The sequence below is a fragment of the Periophthalmus magnuspinnatus genome, chromosome 6 (genome assembly GCF_009829125.3).
Source record: "Periophthalmus magnuspinnatus isolate fPerMag1 chromosome 6, fPerMag1.2.pri, whole genome shotgun sequence".
NCBI classification, from domain to species: Eukaryota; Metazoa; Chordata; class Actinopteri; order Gobiiformes; family Gobiidae; genus Periophthalmus; species Periophthalmus magnuspinnatus.
Genome location: NC_047131.1, coordinates 32,711,612 through 32,739,256, shown reverse-complemented (window position 1 = coordinate 32,739,256; position 27,645 = coordinate 32,711,612). Strand labels below are relative to the sequence as shown.

The 27,645-nt window shown below is 42.2% G+C and overlaps 1 protein-coding gene across 1 annotated transcript in view; it reads right to left on the bottom strand.

Annotated features, from left to right (window-relative positions):
- Nucleotides 1-11,319: 11,319 nt before the first annotated feature.
- The window catches only part of hipk2 (homeodomain interacting protein kinase 2), a 176,245-nt gene continuing 159,919 nt past the window's right edge, over nucleotides 11,320-27,645 (bottom strand). Inside the window, exons 10-15 of the mRNA XM_033967831.2 lie at nucleotides 21,503-21,633; nucleotides 18,938-19,120; nucleotides 18,077-18,394; nucleotides 15,894-16,162; nucleotides 14,588-14,748; nucleotides 11,320-11,962 (exon numbers count right to left, since the gene is read on the bottom strand). Coding sequence (XP_033823722.1) covers nucleotides 11,495-11,962; nucleotides 14,588-14,748; nucleotides 15,894-16,162; nucleotides 18,077-18,394; nucleotides 18,938-19,120; nucleotides 21,503-21,633 — 1,530 coding nt within the window. The 3' untranslated portion in view covers nucleotides 11,320-11,494. The remainder of the gene's footprint in view (nucleotides 11,963-14,587; nucleotides 14,749-15,893; nucleotides 16,163-18,076; nucleotides 18,395-18,937; nucleotides 19,121-21,502; nucleotides 21,634-27,645) is intronic.

Here is a 27,645-nt window from a genome sequence, read left to right as displayed (position 1 = left end):
CCATTTTGTGTCATATTTGTCCGTCGTGTGTAAAATGTTCCAAACTGTTACTTTTACTTTGGTTCTTTGTTTCAATGATCATCTTTGTCCTGCTCTGTGATTAACCTGAGTCCAGAAGAAGTTTGTATGAAATAAAACAGTGACAGTGTTTTCATGACATCATCAGGCTGAAGGCTGAGTGTGCACTGCCCCCTGGTGGAGTCTGTGGATCTGCTCCTCAGGTTGGGCTTTTAGGACTAAAGCAGGACTAAACCGGGACTAAAGCAGGACTGAACCAGGACTAAAGCAGGACTGAACCAGGACTAAAGCAGGACTAAACCAGGACTAAACCAGGACTGAACCAGGACTAAAGCAGGACTAAACCAGGACTAAACATCAGGACTAAATCAGGACTAAACCAGGACTAAACATCAGGACTAAAGCAGGACTAAAGCAGGACTAAACCAGGACTAAACCAGGACTAAACATCAGGACTAAACCAGGACTAAACCAGGACTAAACCAGGACTAAACATCAGGACTAAAGCAGGACTAAACCAGGACTAAACCAGGACTAAACATCAGGACTAAACCAGGACTAAACCAGGACTAAACCAGGACTAAACCAGGACTAAACATCAGAACTGAACCAGGACTAAAGCAGGACTAAACCAGGACTAAACATCAGGACTAAACCAGGACTAAAAAGGGTTTTATTCTGTGTTCTTCTTTTTTAATGTAAATCTTTGATGATTATTCATGTTTTGATTTATTGTTTTTTTTTTATTTTAACCTCTTTCTTTTTCTATAAAACTCTTTGAATCACCTTTTGTCCCAGTTGTATTTGTTGCTTTGTCATTTCCAGATCTTGAGTGAGACTTGACTCATTCAGTAAAATAAAAAATTAAAAAAACAGTTACTTTTCTCAAATCAAAGGACTAAGACTGTTGTATTTCATCAAACACCTGAGATTCAAACTGCACAGAACTGATGTGAAAAATAAAAAGCATCTTGTGTTGAAGCATGTGCAGGTTTTTCTTTTTTAGTTTGTGACAAGAAACACAAAACAAACAGTGAAACAAACATGAAGCCGTTATGTTTTTACTCTATAATTTAAATAAAACTCACGTCTGATTGGACCATCTCCTGATTAAGTTACATAAAACACTTTAATGTGTTTATAATTCTGAAAACAAACACATTTTAAGAGTATTCCTCCCGTCACAGGTCAGGACCCAGACACAGAGAAGAACCTGACACCAACCCAGGACGTCCAGGAACCAGGAACCTCTGGACTGAGACTGTGGCACCTCAGCCTCATCATCATCATCTCCACTTAAGTTAAATGGAACGGTCATTTTTGGGGTCAGTTTTTATCGTGGGGACTAGTTCTTGTTCTAGTTTGGAACGTTTAGTTATTTTTCTGTTCTATGAAAAGATTTGAGCTGCAGACGGTCGAACAAATCACGTTTAGGACTCACAACAGACACAAACTCAGCACTGAAGTGTTTAATTCTGACATTTATTTATTGCAGGTTGTGTTTTTTTTATTTTTGGGGGGGGGATGATTCTACTTAAGGCTTATGCCACAGGTGTAAATAAGTTTAAAGATTATATTTTAATCTATATTTTCTTTAGTCAAATATCATACTTCAAATATGACATGATGCTTCATTATATTTCCCATGAGGCTTTGCATGTGGACCAGTTTATCCCCCGACAAAAGCCTCGTGTGTTTGTCCACTCAGACAAAAATATAAAATCAAATATATTAAAATTTACAGACACAGTTAAGTTAGAAATGTTGACAGTTCTGTTTTGTGATGAGGAGATTCCCGTTGGCTTCAGTCGTGTTTAAATTAAGAAATAGTCGTTATAACTTTAGAGGTTTTTCTTTGGTTTGACTCTAGTTTCCTCCTGTGTCCTGGTCCTGTTCTGTGGACCTGGACCCTCCCGTCCCCGGGCTGGACGTCCCGGTGTCGGGCTGAGGTGGCTCCCGTCCTGTTGGCTCCTCTCCGGCTCTGAGCTGAGTGACTTTAGCTCTGCAGACTTGAACTTTATTTGTAAAGAGATGCACATTAGTCCAGGTTTAGTCCAGGTTTAGTCCCGGTTTAGTCCCGCTTTAGTCCCGCTTTAGTCCAGGTGTAGTCTTAGTCTCTGAGGACAGGGGGCGCTCTGCTCTGACACTTCTCCATTTCCTCTTTTCTGTTGATTCTGTCGTTTGTTTCTGTTTCATTGTTGATTTTAATTATTTGTCATGTTCAGCCCAAAGACGCAACAAAAATAAAATGAACTCAATTAAAAAGTAAAATAAGAAATAATGTGACGCAAAGACGCGTCTGTTTGAGGAGTAAGACTCTGGAATCATCTCAGGTCTTAATTTAAGTTCATTAAAATGTGTCTAAATAAAAACAAAAACACTTTAAAACATGAGATAATTCACCCTGATGTGAGTTTAACTGAGTCAAGACTGAGACTAAGGAACTTTGGACTTTATGTGACTGTGGAGCGGTCATGTGACGGTCATGTGACGGTCACGTGACGGTCATGTGACGTCAGGACAGTCTTACATAAACACGCCGCTTCAGTCCAATCCTTTTTTGGTCATAACTGATGAAGAAAATGTTTAGTTTTTTGTTTTTTTAATAATGTAATTAACCAAAATTCATTCATTCAAAGGTCAAGGGTCAAATCCAGGTTGTCGGTGCAACTCCAGCTCCCACAGATGAATCCTGCCACGTGTCCTTGAGCAAGACACTTAACCCACCTGAGTGTGTGAATGGGCGAGCGCTGCATAAAAATATTCACCTTTTCCATAAAAATAAAAAGCAGGAGCCTCGTGACTTAACAGTTTAATGTAAATCCAAGACAAGGTGAGATTACATTTCTACACATATACAATATGCATATGTGAGCATACAAATGGTCATTAATAACTCGATTCACCTCGGAGACCCAAAAAATGATCAAAAGTAACAGTGAATAACAAGCTATAACATATTTCACCACAGCGAGCCCCTTCTCAGCCTACGGTTAGTCGACGGGACCGTTCAAAATAGTTCTACTCTTCTATCTGACCCACTGTTAAACCCTCTGGTAAATTTACAATGATATTATTAGTTTTGTCAAGAGCCTAATATAAATTCACTCCATTTTTCTACAACGAAAATGATTAAGAGAAGCACACAACAGCGTAAAGGGAACACAAGCGCGACACTCAAAGGGTTAAGTCCAACAGACTCCATCGGTTTTAGAATCAAACGTTCTGTAAACCCTGAAACGTTCCAGTCTCATAACTTTTAAAAGATCAGGAAAAGTGAACGGGTTTAACGCCACGAGAACAAACTGAAACCATGAGACGCCACAGAACGAAAGAGAAGAAGAAGAGACGAGGGAGTGAGAGAAAACAACGAGAAAAGGAGTTTAGAGTGAGGAGAAACGGCGCAGGCGGTCAGGGACTGGTCAGGGTTTGGTCAGGGGTTTGACGCTCTCGTAGGTTTAAAGAAGTATTTCAAAGTATTTAAAGAAGTATTTCAAAGTATTTCACTTCCTGGGACGATGTTTTTAATATTTATTTAAACTGTCGGTCAAAGGTTTGGACACGGCGTCTCGTTCCATGTTTTTTTTTTATTCATCTTTACCATTTTTCTACATTTTATATATTTATTTATTTGTAAGGCATCAGATATATGAAGTAAGAAATATGTAATTATGCAGCAAAGATTTTTATTTTTATTTTATATTCAAATGTTTAAAGTAGACATGCTTCGCTTTGTCGAAAAAAAATATTATTTAAGTTTTTTTCTTTGCTCCATGATTCCATATGTCGTTTTATATGTGACGTCTTCTGTGTTTATAAAATGTAGGAATCAGTAAAAATACAATCATTTTTTCAAGATTTTGGTTTCCATTTCTAACTGTTCTCCCAAACGTTGAATTTTTAAATTTTTTGGACGTCCCCAAAGAGCCAGTAAATGACCGCACCGCTGAAACAAACAAAAACAAAACAAAATAAAACAAAACTTTCCTTCAGAATGATTTTGACGTTCACAATTCCAAACCTTTTTATTCTTAAAAATGCAGATGGGCTTGTGTCCAAAATGTTTTCCGTGTTTCCAAACTCATAATGTCCCAGCACCGAACTCGATTGGGTCGTTTTATAGGACGGGCATCAGCAGGGGCGGAGCCAGTGGGGGGGCTGGGGGGGGCGTTAGGGTTCCCCAGAATGATCAAGGCCCCCCTGGAGCTCCACCAAACACTTCTCCGCACTTTCAAAGCTCATCCAATCTCGACTAAAAATGTAAACAAAAAAAATCTTATTAGCGTTTATAAATCACTACAGAAGCTAACTACGTTTAAACTGGTTTGGTGGCGGCGCGGCGCACGCTCCGTCGTTAAAGAGAGCGCCCACATTGAAAACTTTAGCCCCCCCGTTTAGCTCCTTCATCCCAAAACGCCCGGCTCCGCCCCTGCACGTCGCCCTAAAGCTCTGGAGGTATCTGTTATTTGGAAGGCAGTATTTTTACCATTAGCTGGGAACGCTAACACAAAACATATTAGCATACGACGTTAGCACATTTTGGTAATCGTAAGGTCACTCGAACTATCTTTACGCTAACAATTTGACCCCCTTTATATAAAATAATACACGAAACGTTGGTTATGCGACAGACGGGGAGATCGTTAGCGCGTTTGCTAATTTGGGAAAGCGTCAAAAAAGTTGATGTTTTCTTTTCCAAACCTCGTCGTCATGACAACAATGTTTGACAATTTTTTTGTTGTTGTTTTTTTTATTCTCGTCGCTGCAAAATGGGATCTGGTGCTGATTTATCGCGTCATGCACGACCACGCGTGATTCTGGAGTAAAGCCGTTTAAAACGAAGCACGTGGACGTTTACATTCACTTTGTGCACGTGACCTTGTTTTTAAAGGTTGGTATAACTTTTGATTTGTACTTTTTTTTTTTTTTTTTTTTAAATATTACTCAATCTATATCATGGCACACTAATGTAAAAAAGTGTTATTTCTTTTTACAATTTCATTTTCTACAATAGCATTAAAGCTAATAATAATAATAATAATAATAATAATAATAATACAAATAATAATAATGGGGAAATAATAACAGATTAAATTTATAACTTGTGTTGGGAAGTAACTGAAAACATGCACTGAGATAGACTGATATACTGGTTGGCCGACGATATATCTAACCGATATTTGGCCTTTTTAGCGCATGGGGTATCGGCCGATATTTAGTTTTGGTCGATCTGCTGCGTTAAAAACACACAAAAAGCTTAAATAAGAAGAGAAAGCTGCACAAAAAACGTGACTACGCAGCTCTCTTATGGGTTTGTGGTATAAAAAAAGAGTTTGGAGTTAATTTAAATGACATAATTTGGGGGAAATAATCGAAATCGGTTCTATGTATTGGCCCAAAAATATCGGTAGAGCTAATCAGCCATCGGTTACTCTGGCCTAAACAATCGGTATCGGCATCGGCCCAGAAAAAACCCACATCAGTCGATCTGTAGTACTCAGAAATAACTGTATTCTGGTACAGTTACTTTTACATTTGGTGGTATTTGGAGTACAGATACTTTTACCTTGCAGTATTTAATCGCAAATTTAGGCTTTAAACTGCAAAGAATCAGAGAGAAAAATATAAAACTCAGCTTTTGTGGGGAAGCAGGTGAGATTTTGACTTTTGCGATTGAAAGAAAACGCAGAAAAAACAGTGAAACGAACATAAAGCTGTTTGTAGACCGGTCATGACGTATCGCTACAGAGAAATATCGCGATAAACGATAATATTAAACGATGATATTAAAACTACTTTTTGCCAATGACACATTAAAAATACAAACAAATTATCCCAATGATCCATTTTCAGTAGATATCATAAAAATAACAAAATAAACTGTTAACAGGCCGAGCTACGTCTTTACTCTATAGTTTAAAAGTAAAAGTACTCCAAGTATTCAGAATATGCAGTACTCTGATTGGCCCGTTATTCTTCCCATCACTGATTATAACAAACTCAAACTTACACGAGGTCAAACGAAACATAACTCATCACAAACAACACATTTTGACCTTTACATCATGTTCGTTAACAGCGAGGCAGCTCTGCATGGCGGTGGCGGTGGCGTTGGCGGCGGCGGTGTGGGCGTCGTCTTCCAAAAAAAACCAAAGCACTTGATAAACAAACACATTATTGCCTGGCTGCTCTGGTGGACGATTGCGTGTACTGCACTTGCGCCGACTCAAACCGACTGAGATTCTTTGGTGGTCTGTGAGTAGCAGAAGTGCGACGCGACGCCGCCCCCTACGTGCCGGGAGGAGGAACTGACCGCGGGGAGTGTTGCGCGCGGGGGGGAAGGGGGTGACGCCGTAAAAATCCCTCCGTCAGTGGAATGTGTCAGTAGTTATGGTTGTGTGCTTCGACCCCGATGACGACGAGGACAACAGCTTTAAACGAAGATACATTTAGAGTTATGTAACCGGCAAGCAAATCACGCCATTCCTTCTCAAACGCCGCACGTAGGCTCCGCTAACGTCTACGTCGGCCATTTTTAACATATGTGGTTCCGTAAAATACAACAATTCACTGTACAGCGAACCCCCGGGAGGTTACACAACAGAAACGAAAACAAAAACAGGACACACGAGAGAATTATTGCAACAATCTCTAAAATAAAACACAACATGTACTACAGCCATGTTCAAAGTAATTGGAGATAGTATTAAGTTAAAAATAAGCGTTACGTAATACGGCGTAACGTGAACGAGGGGGGAGGGGTCTGATGTGCCCAACGGAGAACAAGTGTCATCGGCTACGAGGGAACGCAATTTCAAAGCAGCACACAAAGCCCTATTCTAAGTATTCAGATAATGAGGCCAGCGCGGCAACGTCTGTGTGTGTGTGTGTGTGTGTGTGTGTGCGCCCGGTTCAGAAGACAAATGGACAGTCGTGTTAAACCAGATGCCCTGCCCAGGTGTAAGCCGCGTCGTCCCTTTTTCGCGTCCTGTTCTCGACGCGAAACCATTAGATTTACTCGTGTTAGAAGTGTGCATTTTGGCTAAAGGTTCTACAGAGCATGTTCTAACGCCGGCACGTGCGCGAAAAACAGACGCGGAGTTGCGTTTGAGCGGCGCTCGTTCATGCGTCGAAAGCTCAAAATGCAGAATCCACCTTGTGATGTCACGAAGTGGTAGTTTTGAAGTGAACTGCGACGTTTTAGCTTGTGTTTTGTAGAGTTTGGCAACTCCGTCGGTGAAATTACACGTAAAAAAAAAAGAGTACGCGGTTTAAAAACGCAGTGACGCACTTCCTGTATCAGCACTTGATGACATCACAAGGTGGAACAGAGCGTTTTCAAGAACTTAGCCTGAAAATAAACGCAACTCCAGGTGCGTTTGCGACGAGGAGACGGCGTTATAACACAGAAAAGAGCGTAACGCGGGCCCTTTAAGGCGGGGAATGCTACCGCCGACCTCAGTGTTTCTATCAACCTGCTCAGTGCCAACTTGCTACCATTTTAGTCGCCATTTAAGATAGAGAAACCTCCGCTCCGACCTCCGCAGTCCCCACTTAAACGGACTCTCTCGACCAGTCCCTTCTCTCTCAGTGCCTCGTTTCTTTCTCGACCCTCTGCACTTGTCAGCCTCGTCGCAGTCTGGTCGTAGCATCGCGGCTACGCCACTTCCGGCTCCTTCTTCTCGGACTAGTTCTAGTTGTAAACCCCACACGATCTCTACAGTGTCTCCAACACGTGTCGCTGCAAGTGTTACGTCTGCACAAATCACATTTTTAAATTTGTTTTAAATTTACAAATGCATAAACATTTAAGTGCCCCGACTACGACGTTTAAATCTATAAACTACCAGGCAAAAGTGCGGACACGGCGTCTCGTTTAGAGCTTTTTTTTTTTTGCTTTAAGTTCACTCATTTCTACATTTTAGATACAAACAGAAGACGTCAACTGTATGAGGTAAGATATGGAATGGAAAAAGGGAAAAACTCTACTCAATATATATATTTTTTTACTGTATTTTCTGGACTATTTGGTTTGTCGGGTGAGACTTATATGTGAAATGATTCAAATGATTCAATTCAACATTACACTCATTTAAAAGAGAAACACTCAACAAAAATGACACTAAAACAAAATGGTTTCTCTTGTTTTTTCTGCTTTATTTATCTGATTAACTGTTAATATCTTACGTTAACAAACCAGACACGTGTTCAGTTCTGTCTGTGCTTCATGGAGCTGAATAAATATAAATGTGTTACGTTAGCGTGATGTACTGTTGATCCGATGCCTGTTGGTCCACATTTTATTATTATTATTACAACTTGATTTAAAGAGAAAATGTCTGTTCTTGGTCTCGGATTTTGTAAAATAAATTTCGACTTATATATGTTTTTTTCTTCATTTTTCTGCACTTTTCAGGTGGTGCGACTTATACTCCAGAGCGACGTATAGTCCGAGTACTTTTACTGAGTACTTTTAAATGTGTAAATGTGGAGTGTGATGTTTTTAAATGAAAGAATTGGAGAATTCATGGGTTTGACTGTAAATAACTAGATACTTAAATGTATTTTTTGAGACTTATATGTTTTTTCTTCATTATTCTGCACTTTTTGTCTGGTGCGACTTATACTCTGGAAAATACAGACATAATTTTATATTCAAATTCTCAAAGTATCGACCTTTTGTTCTCGTTCTCATTCTGTCCATCCATTTTTAACGTTTGGACCCTTGCAGTTGTTTGTTTTTTGCTTGTATTTCTGTATTTGAACACTGCGCTCATGACAAGGAGAGTCTGATGTTCTCACTGGGTTCTCCTTGTAGAAGTAGAACAGTCTAAGCAGGGACTCCCAGACCTCCCTCACCCTAGACGCTTCCTCCAGCTCCTCTGGTGGGATCCCAAGGCTTTTCCCAGACCAGATGTCCCCATTTAATTGAGTTATTAACATTACAACATAATTCCATCCATGTTGCTTCATATATTTGACATCTTCTGAGTGTATATATCGTATTTTCCGGACAATAATTCACTTTTTTTTCATAGTTTGGCCAAGGGTGCGACTTATACTTGATTATATGTGGAATATATGTTTCTTTCTTCATTATTATAAATTTTTTGGCGGGTGCGACTTACACTCCGGAAAATACAGTAAAATATAGAGCATATAAAACCACCGAATAAGACGACGTGTCCAAACTTTGATCCGATCGTCCCCATCGCGCCCATCCACGACTTCGCTAACCACGCCAGGCGAGTTTTTAGATGCACACTCCAACATCAAGTCTGCGTTTGAAGAAGAGGAACAAAAAAAAGGGTCGAGCCTCCACCCGGACGAGCGCTACAAATGCCCCTAGAAGAACGCCAAAACCCAGGAAACACACATCACTAAGTGTCGCCGCGGCCTCTAGCGGAGTACGCCACCAAAGACGAGTAAACTGTGTGGTCATATCTGTAAGGCACTACGAGGGAAAAATGGTCCGAACCTAACGGCTGAGTTCTAGAGTTGTATGGAGGAGGAGACACGCATGGCCGACAGTAGCACACACAGACAATCACATTTTGTACATGCCTATGTTATTAGAACCACGTTGTGCAGTCACAAAAATCAGGGGCATAAAAGTCTGTTGGTTTTGAGGGTAAAAGAAGAAACTCTCCGTTATGTGCAGACTGCTACATTCTAAAAACAGGGCCCAGCTAAGACACCTACGTAGGACTAAAACTCAAGAGTTATAAAGGTGGAACATAAAGGTATAATATGTATAAATACACTACAAAGTTCGTTGTCTTGGTTGGTTACGTATTCCCAGAAGCGTCGTCCTCCTCCTCGGCCGGAGAAGGCGGTGCGGTCGACGTCGTCTCGCTTCTCGTTCTTTCTCCTCACACCGTTTCTGATTTGGGAATATTAAGACAGTTCAAGGCCATTGATTTTTTTTTCTTTGTAGAGCAGCAGGTTTACGTATTTCACCTTGTCCCCAAAATCCACGTTGAGATTCCAAGCTTCTTCCAGTAAGTAACCCCCTGTTCCCAAAGTCATTCCCGAATTCAAGAGGGGAAAAATAACCAAAAGATGAACGAACCAGAAACGCTCCACTGTCCTCCGAACGCTCAAAGGCCTGTCTCAGATTTTCCCTGTAAAAAAAATTCCATTCTCTTGAAGCAAAGGTGTGACAAAAGCATGACGTAATCACTGGCCCTTTCTAAAAAACAAAAAAAACACAAAAAAAACACAAAAATCGAAACAAACACAAGTGTACCCCTCTTAAATTCTCCTCCGTCGTTTCTTTCCTTAGTTATTTCTTCAAGTTACGGTTCAGTCTCTCGAGGGGCGTGTGGTCCCCTGTCTCTGTTCATGTCTGAGGTCGGGGGGGGGGGGGGGGGGGGGGGGGGGGGCGGGGGTAAAGGGGCCCGTCCAGATTTCCAGTGTCGCTCTTAAACAAACTGTGCTCCAGATCTCACCGGCGAAGGACACGAGAACTGGACCGAAGTGAGTTTATTTCCACCAAACTGTACAACTCCTCATATTTGGAGGGAAAACTTTCAAATTCAAGTGGTTGGTGTAAAAAAAAGGTGATGTTGTCTGTGCAGGGGTGTAGCCAGAAAATGTGGGGTCTGGGTCCTTCGATCTTGATGGGGCCCCACTAATTATTTTTAATATATGTCCTGTATCCAAGGGCAATAGGGCAACCTGCTTCTGTTGTGATCTTAAAAATAGTTTGTTTGGATTTGAATGAGCAATAAAAAAAAAAAAAAAATAATTAAAAAATAAATAAATAATAATAATAATAAAAAATAATGCTAAACGTATTATTATTATTATTATTATTATTATTATTATTATTTCAAACGTGTTTTGCTTTCTGAGGTGGAATTTATAATTATAATGGGCGTCTACTAAAATACTAAAATTACACTCTACACAAACGTACCGACAGTTTCGTTACCATGGTCGTCAACATTCCCAGGGCGTGTGAAGCTAACAGGAAGCACTGCTCTGTCTGAAGTTCCGTTAGACTTTAATTTGAGCTTTATTTTTGGCGCAATCTGACCAGAAAGAGCCGACTCGGTTGGAGCTGATTTGTGCAGTTAAACAAGTCGCTCACATGTAAAATTACTGTCACAAGCTAGCTAGCGTTAGCATTAGCGTTAGCCAACAGTTTTCCAGATAGTTGTTCTCACGTTTTAGTTGAAAATCAAACTCTTAAACGGGATTATAAACGCTCGGATGGATCACAGCCTCCTGCAAACGTGTTATTTAAATACATTTTGTTGACTTTTTAGATTATAGTAAAACATTTTTGGCAGTTTTTTGTTTACGTGTACACTGCGTCACCACGGCAACTGTTGAACCGCCCATAGAGGTGCATGTAAAACACCCCCAGCTCGAGAAATACAGCGTTTCTATGGGATATCGTATCGTTTGGTGGAAATAAAACACCCGTCCCGCAGCCAGTGGCCCGTTTGGAGCACAGTCGTGGTGGTCTCTAGAGGTACGGGTACTGGTTGACCTTGGTGGGGCTCAGCGGGTATCCAGTGTAGACCGTGGAGGCGGGCGAGGCGCTGATGTAGGCCTGATGTGCAAACTGAGCCTGGTACTGGCCGTGGTGGAGCGTCGGCGAGGGCAGCACCCGGTGGTTCATGGACACGGGCACCTGGTGAACGATGCCGGGGGGGTAGGTGCCGTGCTGGTGGACGGCGTGCCGCCCGGACCCCTGCGACGCCACCAGGTGGGCGACGGTCCCGGTGGAGCCTAAAGCCGTGGGGCCCGCGTAGGTGTAAAGGTGAGGCTGGCTGGACAGGTGCGTCGCGGCCAGGTGCGGGTGGACGTTGGGCGCGTGGGAGGGGCTGTTGTGGTGAAATGAGTAGGGCGGCTGGGGGGCGATGGTGGGGGCGATGTAGGCCTGTTGTCGACGGTGACCTCCGTTGCGCTCGGCGACCATGTGCTGCTGCGCCTGCGGAGGAAAGAGAACGAATGATGACGCGAACGTGATGGGCGTGGTTAAAGGTCCGATATTACGAAAAATGGACTTTTGTGAGATTTAAGCCGCGTTCTAAAGGTATGTCCTCAAAAACAGACCTGGAGTTGTGTTTTGTTTCATTCTCACATGTTTCACACACAGAAAACACTGTGTTCCACCTTGTGATGTCATCATGTGGTGATACAGGAAGTGCTCCACTGTGTTTTTAAACTTCACACACCTTCATTTAGATTATTTCAGACCTGGAACAGCCACTTCTCTCGACAGAACTAAAGGTAAAAGGAGCTGTTCACTTGAAAACTACCACTTCATGACATCACAAGGTGGAACAGACATTTCGAGCTTTGGAGACGTTTAAAGGTTCTGTATCACACAAAACTGACTCTTGTAGCTTTAATCCATGTTCTAATGTTGTTACCTCATCAAAAACAGACCTGGAGTTGTGTTTTGTTTCATTCACATGTTTGAGTCACACTTTATTATTTGTCTGTAACATCTACAAAGCTCAAAATGCGACGTTCCACCTTGTGATGTCATCAAGTGGTAGTTTTCATGTTAACTTCGCCTCCTTTTACCTTCAGTTCAGTCGAGATAAGAGACAACTCCAGAGCTGAAATGATCCAATGCTTCTATAAATGAAGGTGTGTGGAGTTTAAAAACACAGCGGAGCACTTCCTGTATCACCACATGATGACATCACAAGGTGGAACAGAGTGTTTTCAGTGTCTGGTCTGTTTGTGATGAGGAAAAAACATTATAACATAGATCAGAAAATAGCAGAATAAGGGCCGTTTAATTAAAAAAAGTATATGCCAAGATCTGACATCACTTTAATTCTTTTTTATTTTTTTGGGGGTTAAACGAACATTTCTGAACAAACTTCACACACAGAAAATTAAAACTGACGTGTATTTAACCCGTAACGAACCCACGGGCCTAACCTCATGTTTCTAAACGCCACATGATGACATCACGAGGTGGACCGGAGTGTTTTCTTTCAGTTTGAAAGAACTTTAAAAAAATCTGTAGGTTTGTGTGTTAAACTTGTGTGAATGAAACGAAAAAAACACAACTCCAGGTCTGTGTGTGACGAGGAAACGACATTATAATAAAACAGATGAGAAAACAGCGTAAAATGTGCTGTTTTTTTATATTATTGTACAGTCCTGACGTAAACAAGGTCAAAGTAACCGCAGACTTCATAGATTATGTACTAAACCCTTAATAATCACAGTGTTTGTGTTGGTGCAGAAGTGCAGACTGGCACTTGTATTTAGCATTTAAATGGATTCTATTACTATTCATGTATTCACTTATCTTTATTCAGACTAAGAGAGGGGGAGATAATATTCCACATGATGATATCTCACAGCTCGCAATTACTCAACGCAGTATTGTAGCGCTAACAACGAGACTACTTCATACACACTCGCCGTAATCTATTCTGCTGTATTCAAAATGGCCGACGTTGGATTCATGAACCGGGACGACAGGAGAAAGAAGCTCAAAGACTAAAGAGCTAATACACTGAAACGCAGAGGGTAAATCACATGTTTGTCTGTAGAAAATGTTCCACTGTGAGGCATTAAATGTGTCTGTGTCCATGGAAACGATCAGGCCCATTCACAGAAGGAATTTACAGGTTTTGAGCAGTGAAAACACATTTTCCGATCAATTTAAGTCTGATATGACACAAAACAGACTCTAGTGAGCGTTAAGTCCTGTTTTAATGTTGTTAGAGCATCAAAAAACAGACCTGGAGTTGTGTTTTGTTTCATTCACACACGTTTAACACTTTATTATTCGTCTGTTACATCTCCAAGGCTCAAAATGCGACGTTCCACCTTGTGATGTCATCAAGTGGGAGTTTTCAGGTGAACAGCTCCTTTTACCTTTAGTTCAGTCGAGATAAGAGGCAACTCCAGGACTGAAATGATCCAAATGATTCTAGAAATGAAGGTGTGTGGAGTTTAAAAACACAGTGGAGCACTTCCTGTAGCACCACATGATGACATCACAAGGTGGAACAGAGCATTTTCAGTTTGAGAGAAGAACTCAGCCTAAATCTGCAGGTCATACAGATCAGAAAACAACGTCGTATGAACCGTTTTAAAATGCCAGACGGTGGAACACTCTCGGTAAAACATCTCCGCGGAGACGCACCAGAAAAGTTACACGGTGCACTTTTAAATTGAAGTGGAGTAATATTACACAGCTTTAAAAATATATATTTTAGTATTATAATTTTTATTTTTTACATTTTAATTTACTTATTTATTCATATTTAAGCACTTATTTATTATTATTATTATTATTATTATTATTATTATTATTATTATTATTATTATTATTATTATTATTATCTGTATGTCTCATTTCTGTCTGTAGTTTGTGGTTTTATGTGTTTGGGCTAATTTTGTTACGTTATTTAAAAAAAGTCACACAATATAAATACTATCCACTGATAAAAAAGACTTTTAAAATAAATAAAGAAGTGAAAAGTCAAAGTTCTGTTTTTGCTTCAAAATTCGCCTCGATGACGACATTTTGAAACTTTTCAAACATAAAGTCCCAGATTACGTTTCACCTGGACAGTACCTGGCTGAGATTAAGCGGCTGTTGCTGAAGTGGGTGTGGCCCTGTGCGCTGCTGACGATAGGCTCCACCTCCCGGGACTCCGCCCTGTATGTGATTACTGCCAGACACGACGCCGTTGGAGGTTTTATATTTGTACGATGAGTTCTGATGGTTCATAGGTTCTGCGAAGGAAAAACACAGTGTCTTAAAGTGAATGTTACATGAAAAAGTTGAATACTGCAGTAAAGTTTTGGACAGGTTTGTATTGTCTATAAAAACAAAAATAAAAAAATAAAATAAAAAGCAAAAACAGCAGAAGGAGCGGATTAAAAAACTGCAGTACTGTGTGTTTTTTCAGATCTGACAAAGCCATATTTTTACTTTTGTGGTTCGTTTTATTTAAGCCACAAACGTAACGACCGTGGCTCAGTTGGTAGAGCGTTTGTCCACGGATCCACAGGTCGGCGGTGCGATTCCAGCTCCCACAGATGAACGCTGGTGTTGTGTCCTTGGGCAAAACACACTTAACCCACCTCATTTTCAGTGTTTTTACCATTTACTGTGACGTTTACAGGAATATTTCAGCAGATTTTTGAGGGATTATTACGAGAAACACTGCAAATAATCAACATATGCACTTTTGTCACTATTGTCCACCTCTTCTACTGATCTCATGTGACAGATTTGGTTAAATAACTTGTGATTTGTGCCATAGACTGTTTATATAAATGGACATAGCTAACCTGCTAGCCACCGCGTTTCAAACAGGAAGTGATCATGAGCCACCTTCTAAAAATAACCCACATTAGGTGAAATGCACGAGTATCATCTTTATTTTTTACATTATTCTCTCTGTTTTTGTCTGTAAAACCCCTCACCACACACTTTATACACTTTTCTCACACAGACGTTAACATTTTCTCACATTTCTCTCTCGTTTAAACTCTCTCAAAGTTCAAACCTTCGTAGGCGTCTTTGTCGGTGCAGAACGTTTCATCGACATTGTGGGTTTTGTCGGGGAGAAAACAAATCGCAAACGTACAGCACTTCAGAGTCACACTGAGATCCAACGTTTATGTAAATTTGTCTGAACACATTCTGTACTGGACAGGAGACACGGCACGGAGGAGACTGATGGACAATGGTCTACAGTCCAACAGCCAATCAGGACGCACGCCACAATGGTCTACAGTCCAACAGCCAATCAGGACGCACGACACAATGGTCTACAGTCCAACAGCCAATCAGGACGCACGACACAATGGTCTACAGTCCAACAGCCAATCAGGACGCACGACACAATGGTCTACAGTCATGTGGTTTGTACCTGGCATGAGGCGTTCGCACTCGTTGGTTGACGCCTCGTTGTTCTGTGACTTGAGGGGGGGGATGATGATGGTGCGGGGGTTGCCGTTGTTGTAGTTGTCCAGGATGGTGGTCTTGGTGTCGTACGTGTGATTGTTTTGATTGTTGTTGTTGTTGGCGGCGGTCCGGGAATCCACGGCGTACGGGCTGTTGTGGCTGGAGCAGTCGGACTCCGGGGAATCGTGGACCGTCACGCAGCTAATGACGTTCTTTCTATGTTTTGAAGATGAGCTACAAGGAGAAGAAAAGATGATTCAGAAAATATGCAGCACGTTATTAAAATATGTGGAATGAATAACACATCAGTCCCAGTGTAAAATAACAGGCTTTTTATACGTTTAGCAGAGAAAACACAATTTGCTTCACAATTTGCATGAGAATGTGTTTTATTTTTGATGTATTTGTTTGGACAATGCCACTTCTCTCTGGAGGATCGAGTAAATTATAGAGTTTGATGTTGCAGCTTCACATGGAGGGCGACGGTTGATATAACGTTCTGTACACGGGGAATTTACAGTTTGTTTTTTAAAAGAAATGATCAATTCGTCAATCAATCAGTAGATTTTGAAGCAGATTTTTGTTCCGGGTTGAGCTCAAAATTATCTAAGCGACACAATGAGACAATGAAGTTGAGATAACGGAGATATTAACCATAAACTGGGTCAAAGCGTCTGGATTTTTGTCACTTTAAAGGCAAAGTCTGTTATAGAATTCTGACGCACTCTTCAGGCTCAGTGCACAACAGCGCCCCCAACCTCACTGTGAGTGTCACTACGTCCTGTCTAGTTTTATCGCTATGAAGGTTGTTTTGTTTTTTTTGAGTCGCACTAAAATTAATAAATATTTAAAGCTCAGGCAGTGGACAGGGAGCTGCAGGTGGACGTCGTTGGTAGCGTGAACAGGACGCTCCTCCGTGGACCACAAAGGCCGACGGTTTCTCCTGCAGAAGAAGTGACGTGCGGTGCATGAACGGATACAGAAATGCATGATGGGATACAGAAGTGCGCGGCGTCTGCTCTGCTCACGCTTTGCTCGAGACACGGCAACTGACGACATGTTAAACACTCCACAAAATAAAACTAATCCTTCACCAGAGACACTTCTGAGTTTAGAAAGAGACGTGTTTGTGTCTCAGTGCTAACGCTAATGCTAATGATAAATATTAAAACAACAACAAAAACTGAAGTATTCTACGTATAAAAATAATTGTGTAGTCTTTATTTGGTTTATTTGAATTTTAATATGTTTTTTATGTTATGTTTTTGGTTTTGGGACACAGTAAAACACAAACTATGAGCAGCAGAATGGTGTTTTTGAACATTATCTATTCTATCTCCCAGCTTTAGTTAACAAAAGTATTAGATCTACACCAATTCTTAACATTTTTTTCTTACGCTGAACTTTCTACAGCTCAATAATATTTAACACAGATGTAGAGAAGCTAAAATAAATATTGTTCAAATGCATTTTTCTGTGGGAATACAGTGAGTTCTCATAGAAATGATCAAGTCCAGCATTTGTGATTTTACCTTTTGGATATTTCGTGCTAAAGTACAAAGTTAAATCACTAGAGAAAACTGCTCCCCCATCTGGGAGTAAGACGTCATCACATCCTGAACCACCAGTTTACCCACATAAAAAAAGGTCACACATTCTTATATTTCATTGGAAATTAAAAAATGCTCTTATTTTCACTTTTAAACACAGCCCTGATTCTACTGTTGTTTTTCTTCGATTTTATTTCACCAAAAGTTTAAGTGTTGCCGATCACGATCATTCAGGATGTTTTTCCAGCCACATTTCTTCCCAATTTTAGTAGTTTGTGCTTCTCCTTAGATGTTTTCTCTGCTAGATGCCAGTAATTTGACCTTTCTCAAACATCTTTTCCATGACCGCGGGATGTGTCTTTCCACATGTTAAAGAGACGCAGCTCTTTACACCAGTTTGGGTTAAATAACTTGTTGCAGCTGAAAGATAATCGCCCATTTTTTATTTAAATCCAGTTGTCGATGAGTTAAATGCGTTTTTGGAGCAGAGTTCAGACTTTGTTTAAATGGCATTTACTCAGAGTATTTCTAGTTTATGTTCAAGAAATGAAAATACGTTTAATGTGTTTTTGATCAGACAAAACAAATGAAAATCTACCTATTGCTTTGCTTGTGCTCGTCTTCCTCGTCCGTGTCGCTGCTGATGGTGATGATGCTGACCGCAGGGCTGGGCGTGTCCGGGATGATGATGGTCTGTCGGGGTACGTGGCTCTGGTGGTCCCTGGTGGTGCTGGACGCCTGCTCGGGCTGACTCTGACCCCACCCTCCGCCGCCACAGCCCTGGGACGCGGGGCAGTTGGAGGAGGGTCCGTTCTGCACCACGGCACATCGAGGAGGGGTGTTCTCCTTCACTCTCTTAGAGCGCTGAGGCGAGAGCACCGCCTGGGACGACGACACCTCGTACGACGACATGTTTCTGAGGAAGAGAGGAGTTACATCATTGAAAGAGTTAAAAGTCTAGAATTTTACAACGTGAGTGTTTGGACCGAGTGAGTTTGACGTCACCACAGCTTCAGCTCCAAGTGAAGCTCCGGAGCAGGTAAAGGGACAATCTGGAGCCAAGGTCTATATTTGTGGAGCGAAAAATTATGTGGGCGATCACTGCAGAACTCCAGAACTAGATCCATGTTTGTTTTGTGGAGTGTCAGACCTGGAGTGTCAGACCTGGAGTGTCAGACCTGGAGTGTCAGACCTGGAGTGTCAGACCTGGAGTGTCAGACCTGGAGTGTCAGACCTGGAGTGTCAGACCTGGAGTGTCAGACCTGGAGTGTCAGACCTGGAGTGTCAGACCTGGAGTGTCAGACCTGGAGTGTCAGACCTGGAGTGTCAGACCTGGAGTGTCAGACCTGGAGTGTCAGACCTGGAGTGTCAGACCTGGAGTGTCAGACCTGGAGTGTCAGACCTGGAGTGTCAGACCTGGAGTGTCAGACCTGGGGTGTCAGACCTGGGGTGTTATTACCTGGTGGACATCTGGTGCTGCTTGTTCTTCTTGGATGAGGAGTTGTTGTTGGTGGAGGGCTGCCTCATGACATGAGCGACTCCCACGTTCAGCGTCTGGTTGGACGGGAGCGTGACGTGACCCGCCAACAAGGCCGGCTGTTGCATGATGGGATTGTAATGGCTGCCGTGGGGATGGGAATTCCTGTAAAACACAAGGCATTTATTAATCAGACATCTCATATTGTGTTACTCATAATTTATCAAAAGTAGATTAAATATATTCTTAAAGACAATTAAAGATCGAACATCTGAACCACGATAAGTGCAGACAGTTCATTTGTCTGGAATTTGTTGCCACAGATGTCGCCGTTGAGGCTGAGGCTGAAGGGACCTGAAGGAAACAACTACAGATAAAAAATCTCCTGGTATATATATATTTTTTCACAAATCTACCACCAGGTGGCAGCAGGTAACTTCCAAACAAAACCGATGGGGGCAGAGAACAGATGAGTGAGAGCAGGGAGGGAGGGCAGAGGAGCTGACACCAGCAGCTGGAGCGATCGCTCTGCAGAGGAAGTGCGACACTTTCCCAATGGTCTCCCAGGACTCCGGAGCTGCCACTGGACAGAGACGGAGCGAGGGGGGCTGAGGGACCGCGGTCGGCCCGGGTCGCACACGGACTCCTCCGGATGAATTTGAGTGTGCTCGGCCCCGCTGTGCTCCAAACACACATTACATACCTGATTTGTCCTTTTCTCCCTGCAGACCGCCTCGTCCCATCCATCTATCCATTTATCGAGTCATCGTGGTGACAGGCGCCGCTCGCTGTGACGCGGCGACACGCACATATACTGTCCCCGCGGAGGAGCTGCTCTTATGAAAGCACTGCTGTTCATGTGGGGCCAGTGATTCAAAAAGCACTCAGTTTGTGTGGACAGCGCTGCAAGTCCAGACTTATATTTCTCTCTATTTTGTTGTTGTACAGACGGATACGGGTCTGAGCTCCACTCCCTCTGTGTCAGTACAATCTGGATTATTACAGTGAAACGTCAAACGAAGCTCATTGGTCACCTACAACTTACAACAAAATCACATTCTCACCTCAGTTTAACAGAATTGGTGCTTTGCTCATTGATTCTGCAGAAATCCACCATGTTTTTCAGTCCCCTGTGATATTTTTCCTTTCTTTTTTCCTGCTGAGCGTCCATGTTTGTTCTGATACAGAGGTGTCTGTCTCTGACGGGCTAATCCACCTGTCAATCACCCATCAGACCTCAGGGCGATTCACCAGAGACAAGAACAAAGACTCTACTGTATTTTCCGGAGTATAAGTTGCAATTTATACGTGGAATATGTTTCTTTCTTCATTATTCTGCGTTTTTCGGCTGGTGCGACTTATACTCCAGAAAATACGGTATATGTAAACAGACAAAGCTAACGCGCTAACCACTGTGCTCCAAACAGGAAGTGATCATGTGCACACTTCCTGCTCCATTGACTCTAGCCCCAATTCACTTTCTATTGAAAAACTGTCTCCTCATGTCTTAAACTTTGAACCAGGCTGTGTCCTCCAGATGTATTACAATAATTACAATATCGATCTGTAGTTTCAACATATGAAAACTGGAATAATATTATTTTGAGGTCAATATTTACCATGTGTAGATTTTCTGTGTAGAAGTAACAAAATTTTGGGTCTTGGCATCGTCATTTTGTTCTTAAATGTTCGTATTAACCCTCTACATGATCCTGGGGTTTTTATTTCACTATTGTGTCTGTAAATATGAACATTAATAACAGACAAATCACACGTTTTATCTAATTTTTTTTAGTTATTGAGGGTTTTTTGGGGGGTTTTCTTTTGCTTAGGTCATTTTGAAATCATTTATTTATTTATTTAGTTATTTATTTAGTTATTTTGAGGGTTTTATTTCAGTTATTTTGAGTTTTTTGTGTTTTTTTTTTTATTTTTACTTTTTTTTATTATTTTGAGTTCATTTATTTATTATTTGTTATTTTGTTTTTTGTTATTTTGATTTCATTTATTTATTGTTTGTTATTTTGAGGGTTTTTTTTTTTTAACTGACCCCTTCAGACTCATTTTGGTCTTAAATGTTCGTATTAACCCTCTACATGATCCTGGGGTTTTTATTTCACTATTGTGTCTGTAAATCAAGATCTGAACATTAATAACAGACAAATCAGGTCCTTCTTTCCCCGAGGTCGCTCCTGTTAGCGTTAGCAACAGGTTTGATTGACAGCGTTGCTAAGTGAAGGGGCAACAGTCTCGCTCCTGATTGGCTCTTTGGTTGCTATGATACTCCTGGTCAGACTTACAAACGTGAAACTCTGCTCCAGACTCGCCGCTACACCTGCTCTGGCCTCGATGAGCTTCATTTGGCGCTGAAGCTGTGGTGACGTCGCACTTTTCTACACCGTCTCTGGTCCAGACTCATTTCTCTCGTTAATTTCCCTTCGCCCTGAACGAGCCGTATCAAACTGAGCGCTTAAAACACACGACGGATTCAGTTTGCTGGAGGGAATCGTGCCGGGAGGATCCTCAGACTCTCTCAAAAACACTTACCTCCAGTTGGCGAGGGGCTGGGTGCCGCCCATGGTCTCGGGGATGACGGTGGCGTGCTGGACTGAGGTGTGGGTGAGCTGCTGCCAGGCTGGAGGCAGAAGGATTTGCTGCGTACCACTGGGCCAGGCCTGCTGTTGTGAAAATACAAAAAAGCCGAAAATTTAATTAGCTTGTGATGTGAAGCCTGACAGCGCAAACATTACCTCAGCCTAATTTGCTTTAAAGGTGCGGATGCGTCGCGGTAACACGATTTGAAGCGCGGCGTATCACTACAGAAGATATACGTGATGATAATGAAACGACTTTACACCACGATGACTCTTAAAGGGACGAGCTGCAGCACAAATAGCAGTAATTAGGCGCAAAAGTTACTTATTATATTTAACCTTTTACAGCTTAAATCTTTTCATATGACAAAAAAAATAACAAAAATGTCTGTACTGTCGCTAAAATATTCAGCCCTAAAATATATTGTTCTATTTGTGATTTATTGCAAGGAAGTTGATAGTAAACAGGACGATAAATGCACGAATGAAAGTCACAGAGCAGACGTAAAAGTACTGTACTTAAGTAAACAATTTAAGAATCTGGATATTTTTTTACTTTTACTTGAGTACATTTGAGAGCAGTATCTGTACTTTCTACTCCGCTACGTTTCTGAACAGGACTGAAAAGTAAAAGTGTTTTTCCTTTAGTCTGAGACCTGCTGAAAAGGCTGAGTTTATTTTTCACACGTTCAGAATTTGAGCAAAACAAAAACATACAAATAAAAACAGACAGAAAAAACGGAACTTTTAGTCTTTAAAGGTTCCGTATTCTATCATTTTCTGATCAAAATATCATGATGTCGTATCGTCAAAGGTCACAGTGACATCATGGGCTTTCACAATATATTGAACTATAAGCTCCAGCTGCAGCAATAAAACCTAAAAAGACAGAGAGAACTACACAGACCATGATCCTTTGCTCCATTTCAATGCAGACAGTGAAGAAATGCTGTTTTCTGATGTGTTTTAATGTTTCCTTGTCACAAACAGACCTGGAGTTGTGTTTTTGTGTTTCATTCTCACATGTTTAACACACAAACCTGCAGATTTAGGCTGAGTTCTTCTCCCAAACTGAAAAAAAACGCTCTGTTCCACCTTGTGATGTCATCATGTGGTGATACAGGAAGTGCTCCACTGTGTTTTTAAACTCCACACACCTTCATTTCTAGAATCATTTGGATCATTTCCGCTCCTGGAGTTGCCACTTGAATGAACTAAAGATCAAAGTAGGAGGAGTTAACTTGAAGAAAACTCCTTCTTCATGACATCACAAGGTGGAACAGAGCGTTTTAAGCTTTGGAGATGTCACAGACTAATAATAAAGTGTGACTCAAACATGTGTGAATGAAACAAAACACAAAAAACACAACTCCAGGTCTGTTTTTGATGATATAACAACATTATAACACGTTTTTACAGCTCAAAGGAGTCCATTTTGTGCACATTTTACACAGATACTTTTACTTTTACTTGAGTACTTTCCGGCGTACAGTATTAGCGTGAAAACAAAAGCGACGAGACTCGATAAAGACACACAGAGCGCGTTTTGTTTGTGCTCGTCTGTGAGTGTGTTTTCCTCGACTCAAATCAACCTATGCACTAATTAAATCTGTCCCTCGTTCAAACAGCTGTGATGGAGGTGCTTGTTTTTGTGATGCGGCGCTGCAGACCGGAGCGTCGGGATGCACCGCCACTGACGAGACGAGCGGTTTGTGGGGATACGAAAGCGCACGCTGTGACTGTGTGTGTGTGTGTGTGAGACGTGTAACCCCCTTAATAGTTTAATGCAGCCGTATTGATTAGCGCTTTAATGTCAGGGCTAATGAATCGTTGCTTTAATACCATTTGCACGTCTATTTACAACGGCATCAGTAAGTGCAGCGCGAGGGGGATGCTAACGCTAACGCTAATAGCTCAGTATTTCACCAAAAGAAAACAAAACAAAGGTCTTTTTTTTAATCAAAGGATAATTTTGAAAAGCATCAGACGTGACACTGACCAGCAGATCAAGAATATTACAAACATTTTCTTGTCTTTATGTCAGAATTCCAGTTTTTTCCCCGTGTTTCTGCGCTCACTTTTGTACCTGGAGCTGGGCGGAGACTCTGGCACCGCCCACTTCACACCTGCAGCCAATCAGCAATCGAGTTACACCCTCTGGAGCTCAAGGACCCTGCTGCCACATCGTTAAGTTATTGCTTCGTTATGTAATTCGTTGGACTTAGTTTGTTTTTCTCGTCTTTTTCCGTCTCTTCAGATCCATTTTTGGACCTCAGCCTCCGACCCAGCTCCCAACAACCAGCTTCAGCATTTTTCTTTGTAATAAACTACTTTTTTTTTTAATCCTGAGTCTGTATCTTTTGATCCACCAGCACATTATGACAATTAAATAAAACAGTACAAATATTAGTGAGATACAGAATAGAGTACTGTACTTTCAGGTATCTGTACTTTACTTAACTACATTTTACAGTGTGTACTTTTTCCTTTTACTTCAGAGATACATTTGAGAGCAGTATCTGTACTTTCTACTCCACTACGTTTATGAACTGGACTAAAAAGTAAAGGTATTTTTGATTATTATTTGAAAAGGCTGAGACAAAAATAAACAAAACCACAAAAAAAAAACATTGATTCAAAATTCAGCTCAAATCTTCATCAAAATCACCACATTTGAAGTTTTATAAGACTCAAAATCTGTGAGAAATACTTTGACTTTTTACTCTTTAACTACATTTTTAAACATGTACTTTAATACTTTTACTCATGTAGATTTTTTCATGTGATACTTTGACGTGACTTTTTTTTTTGCTGTGATATTTGCACTGACGCCAAAACAGATGCAACGTTAAAATATTAATTATCAATTAGTTGAAAATTCATTTGCAGTGTAATTTACAAGAGGAAAAAGTGACATTTCTTAGCATTTTATTATTATTATTACTTATTTCATTCATAAAATACAAAGACAGTAACATTTCTGCACGTCTGTGGTAAACTGACGTTTGAAGCTCATTTAAAATAAAAACACATTTAAGTGAATTTAGCATCAACTGAAAAATACAGAACAGTTTTGATCATTTGAAAATCAACAGAAATGTCAAGATAATGTCAAGATAAAGTCAAGATAATGTCAAGATAATGTCAAGATAATGTCAACATCGCCCCCCACTGGTGGATTACAGTTACTTTACAGAAAAAGCAGTGTGTGATCGAGGGTGTGGGGTTGGGTGTGTGACTGGGGTGTGTGGGTAGGGGTGTCGTTCGGGGGTGTGGCTTGGGGGTGTGGCTTGGTCTGTAGTTGGGGGTGTGGCTGTAAGGTGTGGTTGGGTGTATGACTGGGGCTGTGTGGATGTAGGGTGTGGTTAGGGGTGTGGCTTCAGGCTGCAGTCTTGTGCGTTCTGCTTGTTTTCTCTATACTGGGGTTTGTGCTTGGATGTGTGGTTAGGGGTGTGTCTGTAGGGTGTGGTTAGGGGTGTGGCTGGTGGGTGTGGCTGTGGGCGTGGCTTCAGCAGCTGCAGTCTCGTGCGTCATTTCCTCCGTACACTCGGGGGCATCCTGAGGCCAGCAGCTCTGCCTCTGACTGACGTCTCTAATGGAACACGGCGGAGCTCGGAGACGCTCCTTCCATCGCAGACCACATCCACGGGCCTTTTATCAACATGCCATTTAGTCTCTCTAATACGTCCATCCATCTCCTCCACCTCCTCCTCCACCTCCTCCTCCTCTTTCTCCACATGTCTCGGTTCTGTCTGCATTGTGTAAGCCGTCTATCTGCCCTCAAATTGTAACCCAGTTAAGGAGCCTGTTCTGTCTCATTCTCAAAGACCCACCGTCGCTATCAGCCCCCCCCCGGCTCCCTCTGCCACCCCCCCCCCGCCGCCGCCACCGCTACCCCCACCCCCACCCCCACCCCCCTCCCCCCCGCCGTCTTCCATCCATTCTCCCCGGGTGAAAAAAACTTTTGCCACCTAACGACCGCACAAAGAACTCGGCCTCTCGCTCCTCAATTGTTTCCCACATTTTCTACATTCCAGTGCGAGATAAAGGCCTCGCTGTTTGCCCCCGCCCCCTCCCCCCGTGCCCCCTCCCCCCGCGCCCCCTCCCCCTCTCCTCCCCCTGAGGCTTGTGGCAGTGCATTATGGGTCTGTCCGCACTGCTATAGGTGTGTGAATGACAGAGAGCAGACTCGGAGCGGAGGCACAGGTGGGGAGAAGCAACAGAGCCAAACAAGTACTTAAGCGAGCTCGGAGCGCCGACCTCCCACGGAGACGGAGTAAACATAAAGAAACGCGCTCCTGCATACCGTGTTATTAGCTGCGCCCTATATAAACCATCTGCTCGCTTTAACTAATGTCAGCCTTTGTTTAACGTGTGCGTCGACGTGGGTTAGAGCGCCACCTGCTGAGACGGCCATTTACAGCTCTGCGCTCCGTTTATGTGCCGTCACTGTTTAGCGTTAGCCGCGGAGAACGGCTCGCTATAGAACTTCCTGTAGGTACGGCTCGTCGTAAAGCTGAGGGTGGCTGTGATTACCTTTGAGAGAGAAGCAGCGGCGGCCATTTTTATTTGACAGGGGAAATTTCAGGGTTGCAACGTGAAGTAAATGGTAAATGGTGATGTTTTTATGGAGCGTTTCTGCAACTTCAAGTCACTCAAAAGCGCGTTACGTCAAGGAAAAACTCACATGTTTATACACAAACACTGAGGGCGAGGAGGTTTAAGTGTCTTGCCCAAGGACACAACTACAGTATTCATCTGTGGGAGCTGGAATCGCACCGACAACCTGTGGATCAGTGGACGAACACGCTGCCAACTGAGCTACTGTCGCCCAAGTACAAGAAGAAGACTAACACTACACGTCGAAGTACACTTTGAAGTACACTTTGAAGTACACTTTGAAGTACACTTTGAAGAACATGTCGAAGTACACTTTGAAGAACACTTTTAAGAACACGTCGAAGTACACGTCAAAGTACAGTTTTAAGTACACGTCGAAGTACACTTTGAAGAACACTTTTAAGAACACGTCGAAGTATACTTTGAAGTACACGTCGAAGTACACATCTATAACAGAACTACATAGGTCTCAGGTCTGGTTCTACTCGGCCTAAAATCGCTATAAAGACAAAAAAAAAAATCAAATCTGAAAAGCACTTCACGTAGCACAAGAACGAGCGCGTGCACCACAGTTTGAGAACCGCTGCGTTACACAATATTAGCTTTGGGTGATTTGGATTTTGAACTTTTAAGATGAAAGAAACGGCCGAGTAAATAAGATTGTTTGATATTTTCCAGTTTTTTAATCCACATCACGGGTTCGGGTTGTTCCACATCCGCTGCTTCGTTTCCTTGTTCAGTTTTTATTTTTATTTCGACCCGTTTCAGGCTCACGCACCCCGAAAATCCCCGCTCGTACACACGCGATGTTATCTTTTACGTTTGAGGTTGGATTTGGAAACACTGCCGGTCATGCTGTACCTCATCTGCTTCTCCCCTGACCTCCTCATCCTCTGAGGCCTGTAATTTGCGGCGCCTGACTTGTGCGCAGCCCTCGAGCTAATCACCATTTGGTATCTGACAGATTAAGCGAGCGCAGAAACAAAAGGCACAGATCCACGCACACACCTATACCCATAATGCTTCACTGCCTCCTGCATGATTAAGGAGAGATAAGGGAGCGCTTCAAACTCCCCAGATTCTCAGGGATATTTAAAGCCTTCATGGAAATTTCCATAGGGAAGGAGGTGAGAGAGGGAGTGACGTGAGAGTGAGAGGAGAGAGGGAAGGAGGTGACAGAGGGAGTAACGTGAGAGTGAGAGGAGAGAGGGAAGGAGGTGAGAGGGGGAGTAACGTGAGAGTGAGAGGAGAGAGGAGAGAGGGAAGGAGGTGAGAGGGAAGGAGGTGACAGAGGGAGTGTGTGACGTGAGAGGAGAGAGGGAAGGAGGTGACAGAGGGAGTAACGTGAGAGTGAGAGGAGAGAGGGAAGGAGGTGAGAGAGGGAGTGTGTGAGGTGAGAGTGAGAGGAGAGAGGAGAGAGGGAAGGAGGTGACAGAGGGAGTAATGTGAGAGTGAGAGGAGAGAGGGAAGGAGGTG